The sequence below is a fragment of the Cygnus olor genome, chromosome 13 (assembly GCF_009769625.2).
Source record: "Cygnus olor isolate bCygOlo1 chromosome 13, bCygOlo1.pri.v2, whole genome shotgun sequence".
NCBI lineage: Eukaryota > Metazoa > Chordata > Aves > Anseriformes > Anatidae > Cygnus > Cygnus olor.
The window spans coordinates 8,486,002-8,507,635 of record NC_049181.1 but is presented as its reverse complement, the minus strand read 5'-3'; the positions used below and the strand labels follow the sequence as shown (position 1 = coordinate 8,507,635).

At 47.0% G+C, this 21,634-nt stretch overlaps 1 protein-coding gene and 1 long non-coding RNA gene across 2 annotated transcripts in view; one reads left to right on the top strand and one right to left on the bottom strand.

The window, feature by feature from the left end:
- The window catches only part of HS6ST2 (heparan sulfate 6-O-sulfotransferase 2), a 130,605-nt gene continuing 108,971 nt past the window's right edge, over positions 1-21,634 (bottom strand). The window contains exon 2 of the mRNA XM_040572474.1: positions 1-2,923. Coding sequence (XP_040428408.1) covers positions 2,221-2,923 — 703 coding nt within the window. The 3' untranslated portion in view covers positions 1-2,220. The remainder of the gene's footprint in view (positions 2,924-21,634) is intronic.
- Positions 10,660-17,459, top strand: LOC121077317. The gene is made up of 2 exons (XR_005823982.1): positions 10,660-10,964; positions 14,296-17,459. It is a non-coding gene; the product is annotated as an uncharacterized LOC121077317 (long non-coding RNA).

Genomic DNA, 21,634 nt, shown 5'->3' with positions numbered 1-21,634 from the left:
GACTGTAGTTAAATTTTATTTATCAGTTCTATTGTTAAATTACACAATCAAAGTCAGTGGATCGGCTTGTAAATCTACACAATAAGACAGCATCTACAGTGGAAATCAGTAGAATTTGATATGATTATGACAAAACGGTATCCTTATATTCGTACATCCCCTATATACAATAAACAGTATACACAAAGAAAATGCAACTAGTCTCTGTAAACCATGCACACCACAGCATAAAAACAAAATGCACCTTCAGCAACAGGCCCTCCAGCTCGCTCATGGTTAAGTCCTGTTTCCAGCAGTGCCTTTCAGTTTTAAGAGCGCATTACTTTCCCTCATAAAAAACAAAGTACAACCGAGACATCATATTGGCAACTGCAGTTCTCATTTAAAAAAAAAAAATGCTGTACACGACATTATTCTCTCTTCTGAGTTGCTAATGCAGGGTATTGGTTTGCAGCCGTGCTTTTCCTTTGCCCCAGGCAGGATTGCTGCCCACCCAGGTCGCAACACAACGTCAGCTGTAACACAACCTTCAGCTAACTTAGGCGCGGAGCCTCGAGACGTTTTTAAAGCCTCCTTCTGCATTTCATGCCCCCTGCCCTCTTTGTGTATATAATATTACAGGCAAAAGGAAATAGTGCAAGTGAGCCTTGTAAGCATCGTGTATACCGGGACGAAGAATGCCGTTCTCAGGTGCCTCCGTCACCCAGCACCGAGCGGGGAGCCAAGCAGACACGCGCGCACCAACCGCGACCGAGCACGCAGACAGCGATCGCCGTTCAGTGCAAAGCTCAAGAGCGCTGCAGGCTACGTACAAAATTTCTGAACTCGCTGAATTTATAACCAAACCCTTACAGTGCTTTTTTTTTTTTTTTTTTTTTTTTTGCATAGAGATTATAGGAGCCCCTCACCTACAGCCCCATCTCCTCTCCCTGTTGGTCTTGGTGAGCCTGGTCCTGCTGGGGCCGATGGGGCAACAGCTCCAGCTCCAGCAGTGCCTGCATCCTGTTTCACCATGCAACTTTCTCATACAGTGTAACTATGGCTATGGTAATACTTGTTTCCATCATTTTTAGTCGTTGCTAGTCGGTCGTCACTAAGAAGGGCTCAAGAGTGTAAAAAACCAGCCCTATTTTTATATTGTGTAGCAAAGATTTACTGCAAGTAAATCCTAATTCAAGTGTAAATCTACTTCTTCAATTGAGCAATTCTCTTTATAATATTGCTGGGATTAGAGATTTTTATGACTTTTTAAAGACACTATACAAATATCCGCAACACAATTTCATCTAGTTTATATCACCAATTATTAAGGAATAATAAGTTCAGCATTATGTATTCTAATGGGTAAGAAAGACCTAAAATTAGATACTGTCACAAGATTATAATTGGTAAAAGGCTTTATGAAACATGAAGATGTGCTGTAACTTCTCCAGAATGGTTAAAATCATATTGACCTGAAAATTTCTGGAAATAATGCCTTTAACGTTGGCATTGAGTATGTATGTATTTATTTTTTTTTTTAATATGAGTTAGACCAAGCTTAAAACTCTAAACAGCAGTAGGTAGAAAAAGTTTAAAATTTTAAATATTTATATAACTAGAGAAATTACTTCTATTCCTTTTAAAAGCCAATATTATACATAAAACTAGTCAATATTCTTTCTAGACCTTTACTGTTCCCTTCATTGTCCATTCATTAACTTGGTAAATATCATAAGCAGTTGGTGCCCTTTGAAAACACATAATTAAATAAAATTAAGATAAAATCAAAAGGAAAAGGTTTTGCTCATATACTGTATTGTGAGAGTATGTTAAATGCTCATTATTAGGAAATGAGTTTGCTTCCCAGATAGGTTTCAGCAGAGCATCATAAACATTTTCCAGCATCCCATTTTGTATTCATAACTAATTTAAGGATTTTTTTTTTTAAATAAATGTCCAAGCAACCATTTCCGATGAGCTTACTTGGCTCCTGTGTTTCATAAATAATCCAACAAACCTAAAAAGGACAATTTAATTACGCACTAGGATTAAGTGTTCCACGTACAGTACAACATTTACTGCAAAGGCAACTGCAAAGGCAACATTTTAACCTCTTTTTGCTTCAAATATTTAAGAAGCTTAATTTGTCTGGACTACTCTGTCGGCTCCGATTTGGGTGTTGGGTTGGGTTCTGCTTTGCTTTCGGTGTCCAGCGAGTCTCCTGAGAAGCTCCCCCCACTACCGCCGCCACCGCTCCACGTTTCCTATGTAGTCAGTGCTGGAGCTGTTTTCGCCCTGCTCTTTCAGGTGCGCCTGCTTCGCCCTCAGGATCTTGCGCTGCTCCTGGCGTTTCCGCCGTGCTTCCTGGTGCTCCTTCTGCCGCATGTACTGGTACCGCTGCAAAAAAAGGTCTTTTGCATAATCGTACAATTCCATGTCTAAAAAATTGAGGGCCTCGATGCGCTGCTGAGTCTGCTCGTCTATCTCCACGCTGGAGGCCCTTGTGCTATTGTACTGCGTGAACGGCGAGATGAAGTTCATGTTAAAAGTTTTCTCAAAGAGATACTGAGTCTTCCTTTGAAATTCAGTAAGGCCGAAGAAGGCCATGCGTTTCAGGTTCTCCTTGGCACTGTCTAGCAGAACCTTGTTTCTCTGCTCCTCTGGCATGACCGACAGGTTGTAGCATCCCACCAGGCTGAGATCGGACAGCATGCGGACCTGGCGGTTATTGGCAAGGTTGTAGGGGCAATCCATGAACTCCTGGAGGGAGCAGCCCGACCAGTCGTCCCCCGTGTAGCAGCTGGGCAGCTCCTCGGTGGTCGGGGATCGCCCGTCGCAGACATGCAGGGACGCTTTCCACGTGGCTCCTCGCTGCACGTGGCGCCATTCGCTCAGGTATCGGGAGACAGGGTCACGCAGGATGGTGATATAGTAGAAATTCCTGCAAAGGGGAGAGAGAGGCAGAGCGTTTAGTCTCCTGCGTCTTGAGCGCACGGCATATTAACAATCAGAATCAATAGAAACTTGGAGATGCACTTAAGATGCTTTCAGAAACCCTGCTGCAGAGTGCTCCTCTGTGCGCTCACCTCTCCGAGGTGAAGGATAACTGAACAAAGTCGCTGTGGGGGAACAGAAACGGTTGAACAGAACACGTTGCTCTGCTTAACGGGTTTGCATCTACACAGGCTGAAGGGAACCCCAAACTTCCATCTCTGGTGGGCTGCCCATGTAGTAACATGCTCATGCTGGGCATTAAGAGATCCCCTCCCATGACCCACGATGGCATCATCAAAACATCTCCTGTGGTGGAAGCCCGAGCCCAAGCAGGCACCGGTAGCTCTGGCTTTTCCATGGCCACACCACTTACAGCCCCTTCCAGAGGAGCAGCACAGGCTGCTCCCCAGGCACGTGGGAGCTTCATTTGAGAGCAAAGTGTTGTTTTGTGCACAACCGAGCTGGGCTGACAACTTTCTGTTGCCTGCAAAGTGCTGCTTATACGACTTGTCACGGTGAGCAGCCGTGGGTCTGAGCTGCACAGGCCCTACAACAGTGCTATGCCTGCAAGGAGAACATTTCCTGGAAGACATTTCCTTTCACAGGCCAGATAAATGGGATGTCCCCAGAAGACCCAACCTCCTTGAACTGAAACGAAGATCACGGAAAAGCCCAGGCAAACACCATTTTATCCTCCTGCTTTCACCTGATACAAAGATGAGAGAGGATAGAGAAGTAAATAACAGGAAATTAAACGGTGCATTACAGCGCTTTCTAACAAAAGATATTCCAAGGGAAGTGGAGGCTTTTGTTTGGAGCAGCAGGATGGTGGCACACACAGGGAGGCTGCATGCACGGCTGTGACATGACAGCACGCGCCAGGGCAGCACCAGAAGTGCTACGGGCTGCACTTCTCATGGGGAATGTCCCTGCCCAGTGCCCAGAGGTAGCAGGATGCCCTGCCACACAGTGCTGTCAGGGTAAGAGCAATCTGCTTAAGTAAACTGAATTGAGGCAGCTCAATAAGCAAATAGTCCTGCCAGGGAAGCTCACTCCCCCGGGATGAGGACACAGAGCAGCGTGTGCCCAGCAGCCCCGAGCCCCCAGGCTGGGACCGCCATGTCCTGGGTGCTGCGTGAGGAGGAGACGGGGTATTTCTTTGCTCTCCAGGAGACATCGTGGCTGGCCACCCTCATCCAAGCCTTTGTTCCCCATCGTTTCCTTCAGCAGAAAAGCCACTAGATGTCAATGTTTTACAGAAAATTGTCTCTGGGTGAACTCGAAAGTGAATCACAGGCTCTGAAAGCATCCAGTAGCATGGGGGACAGGAAACAGGGAGAGTCACCATTTCCCTTCTCTTTTAGAGCATCCAAGCTTATAAATGATTAAATAAATGGAAAGTACTATAAACTTGCAAAACCAAATACAGCCATGGAGCCTGATAAAGCCATCAGTGGCCGACACAACGGCACCTCATGTCTGGAGAGCCAGGACGCCACGATCAGCCCTGCCACGTGTTTGCAGGCTCACCCTGGCGCTGCTGCAGCCACCCCGGGCTCCGAGGGCTTTGAACACAGAAGCAAATATGTTCCATGAGCCAAGGCCCCTGCCATGGTCCAGGGGAAGGTAATTTTTCCCAAAGCGTCATTGCAAAGCGTGGGCACAAAGAACATCTCCAAGGCAAACCCAAACCCCTTCTTTAACAGCTGCCAGAACTCCTCGCAGTTGGATCCAGTTTACTACCATCCTGCGCTAAAATAATGACCCGATCCCTCAAGCAATAACAAGTTAGTACCATAGCCGTGGCATGCCTATATATAACATATAGTATGACCAAAGAGGCCGTAGCAAAGCCCTGCTTACCCCTCTTGTACCAACCGGCCCCGCTTTCGCACCATCAGCGGTTTGAGGAGGCCGGGAGCAGAGCGGGATGCTGCTTGCTGAGGGATACGGCCAGCAAACCCACATGCTCTAAGGTCATCACAGCAATCGATGGGGAGTTAATGCAAGAAGGAAAACAAATCCCAAGCCAAGATCAATGCAGTGAGCATTTTATCATAGCTCAAATTCTTCAGCCTCTCTCCTTTTGTGCTCTTTGGTCATAGGCAGTGACAAAGTGCCTCTCTTTGCTGCTATTGTAAAAGCAAAAGAATGAATAAAATGTGTATGTTGGTGGAAGAAACTGTCGTAATGGATCACCATCACCCTAGGTGGCCGATCGCCTCATCCAGGCAAATACCTCCATCAGTACCTGTCACAGGAAGTTGAAGGAGCCCAGGTGAAGGAGGCTGAACAAAGCCGCTTGCTCGGCTCTGCAGTGAGGATGGACGTGGCCGGGCTCCCTCCAGCACCTTGTGCTCAGGAAACCAGGCTGTGGGCAGGCTTATGGGACGCCCCACGCAGACCCTGTAGCTCACCTGCTCTGAAGCACAGTACCCTACAAACAGGCCCAGCACTGTACTTCTTAGTTATGCCATGTCATACGTTGCTTTGTCAGCTGCTGGGCCCATCTCAGCTGTCTTGTGCATTTCTCCCCTTCTTCAGTCTCCCTGTTAAAATTCTACTGGAAAAGGCACCATTCCTTTTGGGAACACCAGCTTTTGGGTTAGCCCCAAGCCACACTGATCAAAGTTCGAAATCATGGCAGCTCCAAAAAAGCAGCCACACTGCTGTGCGTTTATCTGAACTGAGCTTCAAAAAGTCACAAACGCTTTAATGCACCATCGAGTGAGAGCTGTGCCAGAGACGGATTCGGCCATCAGTGCTTAGAACACCCTTCTGCTGCAATTGGGAGGCAGATTCAAAGCTTTGCAATTATTTTTAGCTCCGTACGTAACAGCTTGTTCCCTCTGCTGTCTTAACAAGGGGGTGTTGAGCTCCTGCCCATTCCTTGAAGCTTGTGCTTCAGAGCCCGAGACAACATGTTTGCAGGTAGAGCTCAGACTTCACTGTGAATCATCCCTCCAGCTTAAAGAACTGCCCTCTTCAGAAATACAGGTTTCCTAATAAAGTTTAGTTGGATGCCTATGAAGCAGAGAACAAAAGTTGCTCGCAGGCAACTTAGAAAGTAGGTTGACCCTGGGGCCACCAGGAGTCTGTGATGGTACGACAGTCACTTGTTCCTGGTAGCTCCCTGCACACAGCTATTTCCTGAGGACCGCGAGCACCGAGCAGTCTCACGATGTTGAGTTTGCTCCCTGTGCTAAACCAACTGCTCTGCTTATCACATCATTGCAAGGTTAAAGCGAGAGCATTTTGGGGAGCAACGAACTATTTGCACATGAACCATTTCTGTAGAGGAGCTCGGAAAAGGTCAGAGGCTCTCTTCAGATAAACACCCAGCTAATGGCTCACACCCCCTCCACCAGGGTGAGAAAGCTGAGCCAGGGAGGCCGTGATCCAGCAGGTCCCACACCACACCACTCTTCTGCCTGGGCTCCGATTCAGCTTTATGTGCAGCCCTGGCACAGAGGGCCTCTTTACCTGCCCTAAGAGAGCAAAAGACAAACCAGCTCCCAAACCAGCCCTGGTGCTGGCTAGAAATAGGAAATTTTTGGTCTGTGTTACTTCTACCACGTGTGGGAAGATTTTTGCTAAAAGTGACCAAGCAGAGCATGCAGTCAGTGCGCAAACCTGCTTTCAGCTGTCCAGTTCCTCAGCCCACAGCAGCCCCCTCTCTTTCCTGCACAGACCTCGGAGAAAATAAGAAGCAAACTGAAACCTCAAAGACCTCCGGTGAATCTCTCTGAGGGGTTTATTGAGATGGAGCCATCTGCTCTCTTTGAAAGATAATTCTGTGGTCATATAGTGCATCTGTGCCATGCCGTTCCCCACCTTCCCCACCTCTGCCTAGCACAGGGGCTGAATGAGAATCTTTTTTTTATTTTTTCAATCTAATGATTTTTTTAAAAAGCATCCTTGTAGCAAGCTTCTAAAAGCAACATGAAAGGAAAAAAAAAAAAGGCAAATTGAAGTCAAATTGAGGAGGTGTGAACCCCTAGGGGATGACAGCACTGAGTAAAGTCAGAGACTTCAGAGCACGTGGGGAGCTTGCAGCTCCCTCGCTCCTGCTTTGCCACCCCACCATGAGCGGCCTGGCAAAACCACTGACAGCTGAGCAACCCAGGGTCTGAATACAGCACCCATCTAGGGGCCTTACCTATTGCACCTACTCCCAGGGAAGGACACCTTAACCCCAATGGAAAGGCTTCAAACCACTGCTCTGGGGTCCAAGAGAACACTAATTCCACAAGGACAACAACTGGGGGGGGTTGGCTCCACCCTTTTAGGTCCTGCTGGTGCCAAGGCAGAGGAATATCGATCTCCGTCAGAGGACAGAGGCTGTTTAATTGCTCTTTGAGGCAGAGGAAGACTGGAGGTCGGGTGCTGGCAGCTGCCGTGCCTTCAGCCTGGAAACCTGAGCCTGGCTTGATGGAGCCGTCAGCTAGGAAGCACGAGATGGAAGCTGAAAGCTAACCACCTACTCAACATTACACCCATTAGTGTACGGATAAGCAGGGGTGGGACCGAGTGACCTTCTCCCATTTCCCCTAAGAGATGAGGTTGTAGCAAGAGGGGCTCCCAAAGGCTACAGAGGGGGAGAAACCGACAGCCCTTGCACAGGGAGCACTGCAGCCCTGACATCCCACTCAGACTGTGCCTGGGGGAAAGGTAAACCAGGACAACAGAGCTTTGGTGCACGGCTGAGGAAGCAGAGCTGTGATTAGCAGGGGGAAATACTGGGGCAGTCCCATTCTCCCAGCAAAGCTAAGGCTACCCTTTAAACTTGCTCATGCACATCAGTTTGCATCTAGGTCAAGCTCATCCAGGTGGTAAGCCTGGCTAAGACGGTTTGGACATGCAGATGGGCTCGTGCAATGAATGGGAGGCAGTTTTGCAAAAGTGTCTCCAACGCTTTGGTTGAAGACGGGGGAGAAAGGGAAATTTGGGAATGTTTCCTATTCTAGGAGATTTTTTTTTACAGACTTTGTCGTATATTAACAGGGCAGTGCGAAACCCCATTACACCACAGGTGAGGACAGACATTTTGAAAGGAAAGTTTCCTTTGAATGGAAAGGGCAGGGGCAGAGGGACAGATGAGATTTGTATCACGTCCAACAGAAAAGCAACTAAAATGAAATAAAACCCTGCAGCAGGGATTCTGCATATGAAACTAAGGATAAAGAACTGAGCTACTGAAAAAAAGAAAAATAATCATATGGTTGGTGACTCGGCACCAGGAACAACGTGCAATCAACCAGAATTGACTAATGGCACAAGGACGAGCAACATCCTCACCACCCTCCCCATAAACTGAACTAATTTATAAGAATATTCTTTTCATCTTTAAAAGCTGAGCTGTTGTTTTGGTTTTGTTTTTTTTGAGACAGCAACTTTTCCTCTTCTGTAGTTCATCTGATGAGAGGAAGATGGTCCTACACATGGGTCCAGACCCTGTCTTTGCTCCACCACCACTCCAAAACACCGCTGCAGCAGGCTCCACACTCTTCCCTTACCCTGCACCATGCGCAAAAGGTTTGTGCACTGCATAACTTTACAGCGTAGCTACGGGAGGTCAGAAACACCAGCGGTGCAAGTCTCGCAGCACCACAGGTTAGAAATCCTCCACGTGCAACTCCAAAGCTGCCAAACCCTGCAGCTGATGTATTTTAACTTTCAGTAGATGGGGCACGAGGCCAGCGTGGCGTGGGTCTCCCTTGCCCATCCATCATCCCCACCACGTCTCCAGGAGAAGTCAAACTCAATTACATCAGGCCGGGTGCCCAGAGCGCCTGGCTCCCAGTAGGTGAGGTTAATTCCCATAAAGAGTGGCCCACCGAGAATTTGATTTGCTAATACTGCAAATTGTCCCTCAAAGAGAAATACCCCTGCTGCCTCATTTGTTAGAGGCAGGCATCTGTCTGGAGATCGCTCAGAGAGAAGCGAGATGTTCATTTAATGCTGTGACTCACTCTAATCCTTAACAAACCGTGTCACCTACGGACACAATTGAAAGGATGGGGTGAACATCCTGGTGACAGCCCTTCCTCCTCCGACCAAGCATGCTTGGGAAAACCCCTTCATTCGTAAACCCCCCAAATGAGAGTACCACTTCCTGGCTGAGAGATGCTCACGCAGGACAGTTTGCAGAGGCTAGGCCAAAATATTTGGCAAGCTCTCACCCACATTGCTGGGAATCAAATGCTTGCATCTACTCCAGATTGGTCCCAGATGCTTCACATCAGTGATTTGGATAACAACAGAAGCAGCAGCTGAAAAGCATCACCCACCCACTTCCCCCAGTGCTTCCCTGTGCTCCCAGCCCAGCAGATGAGGGAAAGGGCCCCGCTGCTGGCCGTGGCAGCACGGAGCGGGGCTGCTGCGCTCCCCAGGAGCTTCAGGAGGAAACTCTCACGCCCAGCATCCCATGGTGGCAGTATGCATGGAGCAGGATCATTGCAGCCGGTCTGCTGCCCTCACCTATCACCTCCCCACCTCATCCCCCACCCCGAGTCCACTGGGTGCCTGCTCAGGGACCCAGCCCAGGCGGGCCGGGAGCAGGGCCGGTCCTATTGCTTTAGCTACGAAGTGAGACATCTCTTCATTCCGTCATTTCAAACCGAATGCCCAGATCCGCCTCGTCCAAAATTCAAAGTACAGCAAAATCTAGCTGTATAAATGACACCCTATTAAAGAAGTACATCTTGAAAGTGCAGTGCAAACTTTTTTTTCTTCCTCCACAAGCAGTTCCTACAGCAGTGGCTAACGCCACCACCTGTTGCAATACCTGGCGGAGGTGCCATCAGAACAGCAGCATTCCCTTTTACAGCCATTTACAAGGTCAAATATAAAAAAATATGGGAAAGGGGAGAAGGAGGAGAAAAAAAAACCTGCTCTTCTCTGCAGCAGTCTGCAAAAGTACACACACATGGACTTATATTCCTTTACTCTGGTCTCAGCATGGCACAGGAGAATCATAACATGCATTAGCCCAGAACAAGGGCCTAGGAGGAAAGGAGATAAGTATTTCAGAGCTGTGAATTAAAGCCTTTAGCAAATGTAAATTTACATTTCCTCTAAGTAATCATTATGTTTTCACTTCTATCAGCACCCAATGAATCACAGAGATGTTTTGTCTAGAAACACTAATGGTGGGGGTAGGAAGCCAGCAGCCTACCCACAGTAACTGCAGCAGGAGAAAAATGCCAGAGGAACCCATAAAAAGGAGCTGGATTTTGCAAGAGTGGCAATTACACCAGCCCATCGTTGCCCATGAAATTATCAAATGGGAAAGATTTGCAAAAAAGCAGCACTTTAGGCACAGAGGAAGGCAGCATTTGAAGATTTTTTCAGCTCAAGGTACCTGTTCATATATGTGCGGAGCTGGTACCTGGAACACAAGTATACTGAAAATAAGGTTTTAAAGAAGTAAAAAATATGCAGCCTCACACACACACATGCTCCCAGCTACCCTCACGCACAAACTAATTGTCCACAGCATTGCCTGCGCAGGGGAGAGCTGCCCTGCAGATTTGCCAGAGTGGTATTAATTTCATAATTGCCTGTATTATTAAGATCTCTGCAGGATACCCTTGCACACAACCAATTCAGCAAGAACAGTAGCCTTTTTCACTTTTTTTTTTTTTTAGTGGTGGATAAAAAGAGAAGCAAGCTTCCATTTTTAGACTCGGCAAATAGAAGAGTGACTCAGCGGCTGGATCCGTCCCCGAACTCGCCGCCTCCACCCAGAAGCCTCGCAGGGGAAATGTGGCAGCGCCCAGACCCATCCACCCAGCCGAGGGGCTGCAGGGAAAGGGGCTGAAGCGCCTGTTGGGAGCACCCATCGCCCACCACCGCCTACCCGGAGCAGCAAAGCTTCCCACCTCATTAACTTCGTTACACGATAGAGGCGTCTGGATGGAAGGCAGCAGTGGTGCTGAGGCAGCCCGCTCTCACTCTTACTGGGACCCTGGAGCCGCATGTGGGAGGTAAAACCCAAGGGAAAGAGAGGAGCTGGCAGAGGAGCCCCAGCTAAGAACACGTCGCACTGCCCCTCTTGCTAGGTGCTGAGCTGTAGTGATGCTGAATTTGTGGGGTTTGCCTCCAGCGTCAGGCAAGGTCTTGGCTTTTTAAAGTGCCTTTCTTGCCGAAGTCAGTTATTCCTTAAAAGAGGTTGCAGAGCACAATCCTGCCCTTAATGCACGCTAGGAAAAATACAGGTGTGGGTGATGTCTTTTGAAAATTCACCACCTGAAATCCACATAAGTACCAGGAACAATCTCAAACCCACATAGTACCAGGAACACCTTCCCACTCCCCGTGCAAGGAACCACGCAGACGCTGCAGCACCATCCCCGTCCCCAGGAGCTGTGTCACACAGCACCTCCCCGGCGCACGGCAGCCGGCACCTCCCCGTTCTCTCCTATGGATTCATTAGAAAGCATGGCAGACCTCCCAAAATGAAAAGGCAGGCAGGCTAGGCTACTGCAAAAGAGCTGGTGAATAACCACAGGATGTTGCCATAAATCAGATATTTACTACAGTATTTACCCTATCTAAATGCTGTTGCAGGAATTGGTTTCAACTTGTAACTGATATTTCTGTGGCGTGGAAGATAGAGGTTTGCAAAGCCGACGCTCCATAAGCAGCGGTTTACAGAGATGGAATAGTGGCAGTTTTTCATTTTCCAGAGTCCGCTCACCCTTCCAAAAATCTTAATGCCTCATTGATTCATAATACAGTACATAAAGATTTCATTTTTTCCTGCCCACAGTGATATATTATGGAGGCAATCTATTTTGCCACTGAAAAGTTTGCTTAGTAGAAAAATTTGGAGTTTTGACATTCAGGAAATTACAGTCATCTGTAAAGCACGATTGATATGCCAAGGCTAACATTTTCATTGCACTTATGGAGCCAGGATAACTATGCTAAGATATTTATCATATTCTAAAAAATTCCAGATTCTTGTTTATAAAAAGTGTATATTTAGTATCAAAGAAAAAGGCTTCATCTTTATATTCATATACATTTTAGATACGCCTTAAACGCGCTAAGCCACATATTCTCTGACCAGATGAAAATACTTTAATAATTTAACAGAAATCAATACTTCAGATAGTCTCTGCTTCGCGGTGACTTTTCAAGCAGGTGGCGCACAGCCGCGCACGCTGCCACGGTGAGCGGCACAAAAGCAGCACGTGGGATGGGGACTGCTGCTCTGAACCTGCCACCAAACGGCCACACAAACAGGACACGTGAAACTAAAGATTAGTGAACCCTGCGCACTTTACTTGTAAACTCTGCTGTTAATATCGTCTAGGAACAAGATGGTTTAGAGGGTCCCAGTCTCAGCTCAACACATATATTTGTCTTTTTGTGAACATATGAATGCGTATTTAGAAGCTGTACCTATCCTATTTCCTCAGCACTCACTGTAATTTCCTAATCACTGCTTGAATCACAGTAACATGCCTCCCAACTGCTTCCTATATAAAAATACGTACCGTTCAATAGCCCTGCCCCAACACTTGAGAAATCTCGGAGCTTTCAAGATCATACACATTATCTTTGAGAACTTCATATATCCCACAATGGGGAATTAACTCCAGAGAGGTGTTTATAAAATCATTTGTTACTATATCAGATCTAAATCAATTCTCTTCAATAATACATAAAAGATCAAGGTTTGGCTCATGTGAGAAAACGTAAGGCTGATGTTCATTCCTTCACAAGCCATTTGCAGATAATCTCCCATACGCCAGCTAACATAGCTCATGATAGGTTACACAAGAATGCTTTTAAAATCAAAAGCGAACATATACACTGTATAATAAAAGCACATTAATGCCACTTATATTTTGCTTGTCATAATTATTGGACATACAGAAACGCAAGGAAAAATCTTTCATAGTCTTTCTAAAATTTTGTCAAAGGAAGGCATCTATTGAAAATGTATTTGAAATGTAATTAATGAACTGATACTAATATATTCTCATTCCTATTGCTGAAAGGGGCTGAGGAATGGACAACGTATTTATAGCTGCAGCTTGCTACAATTTTAATTTCAGCTTTCATTGATTTCATTTAGCACCACGAGACGGTATAATGAAGAAATCTGTATCAATTGAAAATACCAAGTGTGCTCCTGCCCCACTAGGGCACTTCAGTAATATCACGTAATGAAAGGGGATTCTCATTTAATTGAATTGGAAATGAAACACATATTAGCTAAGAAAACTTAATCAGCGCAATAATATTAAAATGGGCCACTCAGACAAACTATTCTGATTAAGTCACTTGCAAACATTTCTGTAATCATCACTGAGACTTGTGGTGTTAATGATTTAAACTCACTTTTCTACTCCAGGGAACAAAACTGTAATTTCATGGTAGACAATTAGAATATTTTAAACCTTCTCTCACACATTACAATAGAGTCTCCTGGCAAAAGCACAGGACCCAATCCTGCAAGGAAATGTCCAGAGCCTCAACATAGAAGAAGCCTGCATGAATGCCAGCGTGTCGTCAAACTGTTTGATTTAAGCCAGGAGACAGCCCAGAAAGCACCTCATGTGCTCACTTGCTGGTGAGCCCTCCTGAAGTACTCACGGCAGCTCCTTTCCTGACTTCATCTTTAATCTTGACTAGTTGCTGATAGCACACACCAATGCACCGTAAAGCTGTGAGCTTTAAATATCTCCCAGCAGACCAGGATTTTAAAAAATCTCACTCACCCATAGTTCACATAAATGGATTTAAAATGTTCATGGAATAGCAGAATGCATTTCTAATAAAACTTTGCCGATGTATCTGTTGTGCCAAAGCTCAGCTGGGAGACATTTTTATTTCAGCTAAGCAATCAAGAATTTCCAGGTATCACAAGAGGAGCAGAACATCCCGTTTCCAACGTCTGCTCATTCCACCGCATACATTTAGTAAAAGCATGTTTTACTTAGTCTGAATTAGTTACAACAATGCCCCTAGAGAGGCACTTTTGTGGAAAATGACACTTTTGCCTCTTACACAACCCTGAACCAATGCAGGGATATGTCCATCACGTTGTGTTGACAGGAGGACCGTCTACACGGTCCAAGCGTGTGACATGCCTGGGAAGCAGAGACTGAGCTGGCAATACCTAATCAAATGCTTTCCTGGTGGTCGGCGAAAGCACATTCAGCACAGATATCAGCTAAGACACATTGCGTTTTTACGGATTTCAGATGCCTCCTACATTGTTCATTAATCTCTAGCATTAAGACGTTCAGAATCCAATTTTAGGACAGCCAAAACCAAATTCTGTTTTTGCATCTTTTTCAGTGCCGCGGAGCAAACTTCAGCCAAACTGGCAGCTGCACTGAGGTCACTGCAAAGAGGAGACACAGCAACCTGGGCCAGCCGAGGAGAGGAGCCCAGCTCCCTTCTGCGCGAGCTGGAAGGGTGATGACCAGCATCGCTGGGCAAAACCCACTCGAACGCACAGCACACAAACGACACTGTTTGCTCTGCCTCTCTCGCAGTGAGAACACCACAAAGATGGACCAAAACCTGACCTTTTCCTGAGCATCCTCTTGCTGTGATTCTTAAGCCCTGAGCCTGCTGCGCTCACCATCCTCAGCTTCCCAGGCAGAGAGCTAACCAAACAGACGGTGCTTTGAGCCCTTGGCCAGACCAGCTGGAGAAGTCTTGCTTAAGACAGACGGCATATCCTTAAAAACACCTTAAAAACAAACCGATTGCAGCTGAAGCCAAAGCAAACCTACCAGCCAGACCAAAACCAGGAGAGGCACCACCAGCCCAGCCCCAGCACGACCAGCCTAACACAAAATAAACATCTGGTCAAGAAGCATCCGTGTGTGAAAAAGGCTGCAAAGTCACCGCTTTGGCGTCTCTATCCAGGCTGCTCACATTCCTACTGATGCTAAAGGGAAGCAGACAGATCTAGCTAGAGAACTATAGTTCTCCTCTTTGAGGACTTTCTAAACATCAAATGAGGCCAAGCACTGAATGAGTGCGTTGAATCAGCACAAACCGTACTTCATCCAATAAACCACAAAAATCCAGTGTTATTCAGTGAGGTTCACAGGTCCTTCCAAAAGAAGCTGCAATTGTTCCCATCCCTCCACCCTACTCCTCAAAATATGAAAAAATGGCAAAACACTCCCCTATAAGCAGCAGGAAATGGTTCAAAATGGCATCATTCTTATCCGTGAGCATCTCCCGAATGGTTTTCAGAAGACACAGTTCTACTCCTGCATGGATTATAAGCTGGCTAAAAATGTGTGTGACATTTTAATTATCAAGTACAAATGTTACTGCAAGCAAGCAATGAAACAGATGGTGTCCTGAATTTTACAGTACAGCCACATTTTCCGGCTCAAATTTACAGTTCACCAATCAGGGAGCTTCAAGTCCTGACTTCACTGCGTTTCCCCTCACCATCTGAACCACTGCAGCCAAAGACGCTGGGAGTGCAGCTTTGGGAGCAGAACCACGATACAAGTCAACTTGCTCCAAGTAAACACACAGTCTGTTTCCAGTGAGGAACCAAAACAGAGCACAAATCTATACACCTCAAAAACATGGCACGCATGAAGTGGGAGAGTACTGTTGCCTTGGAAAAAGAATAAAAGAGATGAAAGAACAATTGCCCTGCTCAGGGGAGCAAAGAAGGAGATCTCGCTACTTCCATCTCAGTGAAGGACTTCCTGTGTTTAACTCCGTGCTTCCTTCAGTGCATCCTGCCTGTATCAGCTATCGGCCCCCAGATCTCCTCCTCTTCCCCTCCGGTGTGTTCTGCAGTCCTCTTGAAGGGGAAGGGACACAAGTGGATGCGTGTCCCTTCAGGACCTGTCAATGCAGAGTCCCGCAACACCACGGGGTCAGAGAGCAGCACGCATTTCTGTCATGCATTTCTTTTCCTCCTTTGTTACCAAAACCTATCTGTTTATATAAATGGAGAAACAGGAGTCGCAGGAGAACATAAGTACCAGTGTCACGCAACACGGAGAGGGGAAAGGAGGACTTGGGGTCCCCTTCAGCTGACCACAGCTCCCCGGGCATGTTCAGCTGTGTCTGCACGTTATCCGTGATGGATAGCCTATAGAAGACCCTTGTCAGGCTGGATCTGTCCTGTGGCTTTCACAGATCTTCTGTAACCCCTTACCGAAAACAACGAAGAGCTCCTGGGCTTACAGCACCGTGGCAAACAGCAGGAGCTCATAACCCAGCTCAAGCAATGCAGGAGGAGACAGCATGTGTCCAGTGACAGGGGGGACGGAGCTGCAGCAGCTTCCTCGGAGTTCCAGTAAGAAATAGGACGAGTTTTCGGCTATCACTGTCTTTGTAGCCAAGCTATTTCCCCTGTCAGGCTGAGGAACATGCACTGCCCTCGCCGAAGGGGCTCCTGATTTAACAGGCTGTGGCAAAACTTCATCTCTGAGAGCTTTCCTAACAGTCTGCTCCATTCATCTTCACTACTGCAAGCCTAAAACCCAAAGGGGAGCCACTGCCTGGGCTTACGGCATCACTGCTGTAATTACCACGAGGAAACATTTTCTGGGAAGGTGTCCCAGAATATAATATGCTGAACACTTCCTCTCGCCACTCACAATACTGAGTAATAACCCCTTCTCCCAACATCAGCGCTCGGCTGCCTTCCAGCCACCTCTGGGAGGACAGGCACGCTCTCCCCGCAGTGCCCAGTCTCCAGGGATGGGCACGGGGCAAAGCTGTTCCCACTGGCTGCTCACAGATGCGAAAGCACAGCCATCCCTCACCTGACAGCTCACTTCTCAACAAGAGGGTGAACAATCCTCTTTCTTTTCTCACGTTTCACCTTCTTGCAGACATTCCCTGTGACGTGCAAGTACTTGTGCAAAGGCAAGTGGCAAGGTAAGATACTGTACGGCCAAGGCACAGCCACTTCGGGACCCCAAGCTCTTCCAATTTGGCTTAGAAATGCATCCAGGAACAGAGTTTTGGAGGCTCCACAGCCAGGCAGTGATGCTTGGTTCACCCTGCTAGCTGGAAAAGCACTTCCTGTGAGGGCTTTGCCTTTTGCACGCAGACATGCTTGCTGTCACTTAATCCAACAACGTGCTGGCACCCAGAGCTGCAGATGGCGAGGTCCGCGGTGCTCTTCCAAGCCCACCTTGGGGACTTCTTCCTTAGAGGGAGGCAAACAGGGAGGCTTGCAGAGCTGGAGGGAGCCAAGGGCAGAGTTTGCCTTGGAGCACAGGTGCTCTCACGATTGCTTCTCCCCTGAGTAACAGGGAAGCCCACCCGGGTCTTTGTTACCAGGGAGAGAAGGCAAAGCACCGGCTGGCACCACCGACACCGGGGTGCAGCCTGGTTTGCAGCAGATCGATGCTGTCTTGTTTGAACTCAGCAGACGGGCGCTCCAGAGGATGAAGAAGTGCAGCACAACAGTGCGGGTTCTGCTCAGTCACGCCGGCAGCTGGATTGCTCAGATAAATAAACCTGAAAATCAACTGCTTCTGAGTGACAATGGCCTCTTCCTAGGTGTCCATTCCTGGAGGGGTTAATCTAAACCAATCTAATTTCTTCCTCAAATTGCACAAAATCCAATAAGCGCCAGGCAGCAGTGTCTTTTCCCATTTAGCAGATTAAGAAACTGTGTTCTACTGACTTTATCTGAACAATTCATTCCCACGAAATTACACTGGGCTTTGAACCTGAGGTTGATACACTCCATTATATCCGCAGGCTGAGCCATCCGCTGAGAGGCCAGATTAATGCACTGCCAAATGCCACCTGAGCAAGGTTTTCTGGTGAAGCGTCCAAGCAGGGACGTGGACACGAGCAGCGGGGTGCAAAAGGTCTCCCCCCTGCTCACGGCAGCTGCGATTTGTGCCAGGGCTCAGCAGCATCTTTAACTACATGTCAGCCCCACTGTCATTAAAACAGCAGCACCTGCATAACTCTTTTCAACATACTGAGACTGGGCTTCTCTTCACATTATTTTAAACAAAATGACACTTTCTCTAGACGCTTAAATGCGCCCCAGTCTCATCGCATCAACAGAGGAAGCATATTTTTTCTGTTTATGTGAAAGGTGATATTGGATGCATCATACATTGAAATCGTTTGCTGGCTTCCTCTCTCAACATAAATAAGAGGAAAGAAAGTCAGAGAAGATTGATTTTAAAGATGTATACATATGCATGCCCATTCTCTAACCTAGAACATTATTAAATTCTTTCATATATTCATGTGAGGACTGCAAAAGATTGTGGAAGTAGAGATGCTATCACTCATACTTTCCCGCAGTAAGGATTAGGGAGTTTTTCTCCTAATAAAAGCTATACGTTTGAATAATACACGCCCATCCAAGCTCTAGTTAGTACCAGCCAACACCTGTGGGGCACACAGCTCACAACCCAGTGTTGTGGCACAGACCTGCCTGCAGCCCAGGAGTTGGACCTGGCTGCCCAGAAGAGCAGGAGCGGGATGGAGCAGCTTTGCTGGCGCAGGGCAGGCACGGAGCACATGCTGAACCTCCTCCTGCGGTACAAGGTGCTAGAGCAGCAGCCCAAAGAGCGCAAGACTGAGCAAGAGATCTCTCATGCTTGTCAAAGCGTTGACCTTTTCACAGCTATTAAATGCTTTTTGACTTGTGAAGCTTCCACAGGTCTGAGCATCCTCTACCGAAAACACATCCCGTGTGCCCCATCCAACCACTTCCCAGCCCTAGCAGAGCTGAGCCACAGCCAGGCCCCACCTAAGCTACGTTACCCAAAGGCATTGCAGAGATCTGCTGGATTGCAAGTGATGCCAAATTCATCTAAACAGCTTTATTTATGAGTGGTGTTACATCCCGCTTCCTGGGCAGACAGATCTGCCACTAGAATTGCCTTTTTCTGCCTGCAGAAACTGTAAGTCTGCATCAACATTACATGATTATTTTAAAGATGTTATTTAGATAGCTCCATGGTAATGCGTCTGTACACCAACCCCAGCCTTGCAGAATTTGCATAGCAGAATTTTTATCACGCTTCTTAAAGATTAATAATTTAAAGCAAGTTGTAACTGTGCTAAGATTTAGTCTTACGTTTTCATCACTGCTTTATATTCTCATAAATATCCAACATTCCCAAGTATATAGGAACCTGAAATGGTATTCAAGAGGAAAAACTGCAACCAATATATCTTCCATTTATGGAATTGAATATAAGATCATATTCAAAGCGCTGCATTTACTGTCTGATTTTGAATACATAAAATATATAGCCATTACAAATTCACCTCTCATTGCAAAGCTTTGTTCTTGTAGTGACATAACTTATTGCCAGATTAGAGCCCTAAGTATAGCTAGACCGTTTTTCATCTTCTCCGTTCCCACAAACACGACTCGGAGAGACAGGTCATGCTCTCTATCAAAGTTGTGCTTACCACACAGCAATATTGCAACACGTCCCATTATAGTTATGTCTGCAGAGACTGTGAGCACAGACTTGGCTGCAGGCACCTCCTAATGGAATTACATAATTGGAGGCATGTCATCTAAATCTGAACAAATTGGATTCCCTTGTCATGCACTATTGAATCAAAACGGAAAGAACACTCCACGCTGTTATCTACGGTAAACCAAAGACGGCAAATCCGGCGTCACTAATATTTTGATAATGTGATGTTTATTAAAAATGGGGCGGGAGGACGAAAAGAGAAAGGGTTCATGTAAGGCATGCCAACATCGTGTTGCAGGCAAAAATGAGCTCATCTAAGTTTGGTTTCAGACTGGGAATTACATTAATGGCTTATGACGCTTGAGATGTTAGAAGAAACAATGGCAGAACTATGCAAGGCCAGCTGCCTGTAAGAGCCAGGGGAATGGAGATGAGGACTTCAGGCCCTTCCACCACCCGTTTTAGAAAAAGCAACAACCACCAAGATGTTTTCTCAGCCCCTGCTCTACTGCTGTTCCCTCCCATACCGGGTAAGCAGTGGTTTGGTGGCATTAACATTCACATCTTATAACCGAATTCTCCAGCCCTTGTAATTCATAAGCATGCCCTGTTTTAGGTTTACAAGTATATCAACTTTAATTTGGAATTACTGAAGGAATCTTAACTAGGGAACGATAACTGAGCTTACTGAACTGTGCATTCAGGGCAAATTTTCACTGAGCGCTCGACTCAACCTCCAGTTCTGCACGTATGAAAGAACAGAGGCATTAATTACATTACCAGAATCACTAATCAGCTCACTGCATCTTTACATTTCATCAGCTAACTGCTGGTGCAAAATCAAAGCCTTTTTTTCCTTTAATTTGGCTCTCCAACCCTCACCACAATATTTCCATGCACACATATCATGCATTCATTAAAGAAAAAAAACCACAACACAACAACGAATTCGGATGCCTTGCAGAATTCACAGTTCTCCCAGTTAATTGCTGGAGGACTTGGGCTCCCCAGCCTGCACTGAGCCATCAAGGGCATCCCGAGGATGGAGATGGGGCACCCGAGGCAGCGGCGTGCAATGAGAAGGGGAAGGCAGCATCCCAACTCAGGTCCAAGGCCCGCAGGGGTTTGGGCGACCGGCCCGCAGTTTGGTGGTTTCTGACAGCAGGAGGGGTTATCTGCAATACAACTCGAACACGGCTAGCACACTGCAGAAATTCAATTTTTAGGATTACGTCAGCACGCTGCACTTTAACTACAAAGGTATCGGCTGCTTCTGCCCCCCACCTCCAGCAATGCTGCATTTATGCAGTAGGTGTGCCAACGCCTATTTATATTCGGTGCGAGGGAGAAACGCTGTCAAATCACCAAATTACCTCAAGTTGCAAGAGCACACAGCACACAGCAGGGGGAGAAGTGTTAACTACCTACCTACCCTTTGCCTGCAGATCAACACCGAGAGGAGTCAGCTAAATATTTACTTTGCACTACCTGGGGCTGAAAATCTTCCCAGGAGCTGAAGGGCTCAGTGGCAACACCGGGCAGCCCAGCTCCTGCCAAGCATCCCTCTGGCAACAACGTGGGCAGAAGTATGCTGAGTCCTGGCCCTACAATCCATTGCAGAAGCGACCCCCCCAAAGCTGTAGCCCCCAAATTCTCTAAGTGGGTGTAACTGCCAGCTATTGTAGAGAGCCATTAATCCATACAGACGAAGGAAGCACGAGAAGAACAAGTGCTCCTCCAGGTTCCCCGGCGCTGCGCCATTCAGCCACCAGGTTGCTCCAGCCCTGGCAGTGATGCCGTCTCACCCTGACTCCTCGGCTGCTTCGGCACCGAGCTCCTGGGATCACTCACAGCATGCACCAGCACGTCACGGAAAGCAATAAATGTCACAGGTCTCCCACAACGGGCAGAGAAGCAGTAATAGGAGAGCTCATGCTCCCACTGGGACTGTCCCACCGCCGCTGAAAAATGGTCATGTCATCCTGTTTTGACGGCTCACACAGTCCAAAATACTGTATTAATATTTAGTGACGTTTCTGGATCTAAAGAGAGGGAGAAGGGAAAGGAAACATCACCAAGCAGCCCGGTATTTTGCTAGAGTTGGCAATAACTGACACAACTTAAATCTAAAGATTACTAAATTGCATGGATGCTACCTGATCCCTAAGCATCCTCGGGATGAAGGCCAAGAAGTTTCAATATTTCCCACAGGAGCATTTGCTGTGCAGATT